General features: G+C 44.1%; 1 protein-coding gene across 1 annotated transcript in view; it reads right to left on the reverse strand.

Annotated features, from left to right (window-relative positions):
• Positions 1-1,535, reverse strand: part of lrp5 (low density lipoprotein receptor-related protein 5) — a 27,863-nt gene that overhangs the window by 4,313 nt on the left and 22,015 nt on the right. Inside the window, exon 15 of the mRNA XM_053235608.1 lies at positions 567-664. Within this exon, the coding sequence (XP_053091583.1) occupies positions 567-664 (98 nt within the window). The remainder of the gene's footprint in view (positions 1-566; positions 665-1,535) is intronic.

Below are 1,535 nucleotides of genomic sequence, written 5' to 3' on the forward strand. Positions count from 1 at the left end.
TTGAACTTTAAAAATATCGTAATTCTGAACTTCCCTAAGTTCAAGAGGCAGAGAATTCCAAAGGACAGGAGCATCGAAAGAGAAAGCCCTCTCACCCATAGATCTTAGACGTGTCTGAGGAACAACCAGCAAGTTTGACTGAGAGGAGCGCAATCTACGATCAGGAGATTATACTGAATACTGATAGGATTATACTGAAGGAAAAGCACAGAAACCTCTTTTCCTCTTATCAGGAACGCTTTTACACTCTAAAGTTAAATAAAATGAGGTGTTAAATAAGGAGGTGATAAAATGGCAGGATAAACATTACCTACAGAACCAAAACGAACAGCGTGTCCTGGATATGAGGATGATGTAGAGAGGACACGCCCCACCACAGCGCCAAAACTAGTCTCTAATAGTCTGATTATTATTGTTTTTAAAAATTATTATTGTTTCATTCTCAATCAGGAGTGCAGGTTTAGGTTTGATGAAGGAAAGAATTTGAATATAGCGAAAGACTTTAACAGTTCCATAATAATCAGTAAATAAAACCAGCACTGAGTGTGTGTGTGTGTGTGTCTCACCTGTAAGACCTGGTCGTGGACGGACTGTTGGACGAATAAAACACTTCGGTGTTGTAGAGTGAGCGATCTGTGGCTGGTGACGGAGGAGGATTCAGAATCTACACATAAATAAAACACGTCAACACAAATAAAAACTAAAAACACGAACTTACACACTAAATTCACTGTTTCCTGTTTCTACGTGTGAGTGTGATGTATGTAATTCTTCCTGTGGATGAGGATGTGTGTGTGTATTCGTAGCATCAGTCAGGAAAATCGATTCGAGGTGAGAGAATACTAATGTGAGATGGGGAAGGGGCGGAGCTTAGGGGTTCAGTTAATACTGGAGGTTTCAAAACACCTACGAAACTGTCAATCATTCCAGATTCATGTGTCAATTGGCTCATCTGCTGTTTTAATTTAGGGGGAAATAGAAGACTTTTTTAGGGTGTTATTGAGGGTGTTATTGGGGGTGTTGAGGGTGTTATTGGGGGAGTCGTTGAGGGTGTTATTGGGGGAGTTGAGGGTGTTATTGGGGGAGTCGTTGAGGGTGTTATTGGGGGAGTTGAGGGTGTTATTGGGGGAGTTGAGGGTGTTATTGGGGGAGTCGTTGAGGGTGTTGTTGGGGGAGTTGAGGGTGTTATTGGGGGAGTTGAGGGTGTTGTTGAGGGAGTTGAGGGTGTTATTGGGGGAGTTGTTGAGGGTGTTATTGGGGTGTTGAGGGTGTTATTGGGGGTGTTGAGGGTGTTATTGGGGGTGTTGAGGGTGTTATTGGGGGAGTCGTTGAGGGTGTTATTGGGGTGTTGAGGGTGTTATTGGGGGAGTTGAGGGTGTTATTGGGGGAGTTGAGGGTGTTATTGGGGTGTTGAGGGTGTTATTGGGGGAGTTGAGGGTGTTATTGGGGGTGTTGAGGGTGTTAATGGGGGAGTTGAGGGTGTTATTGGGGGAGTCGTTGAGGGTGTTATTGGGGGGAGTTGAGGGTGTTATTGG

This window comes from Pangasianodon hypophthalmus, chromosome 7 (assembly GCF_027358585.1).
Source record: "Pangasianodon hypophthalmus isolate fPanHyp1 chromosome 7, fPanHyp1.pri, whole genome shotgun sequence".
NCBI classification, from domain to species: Eukaryota; Metazoa; Chordata; class Actinopteri; order Siluriformes; family Pangasiidae; genus Pangasianodon; species Pangasianodon hypophthalmus.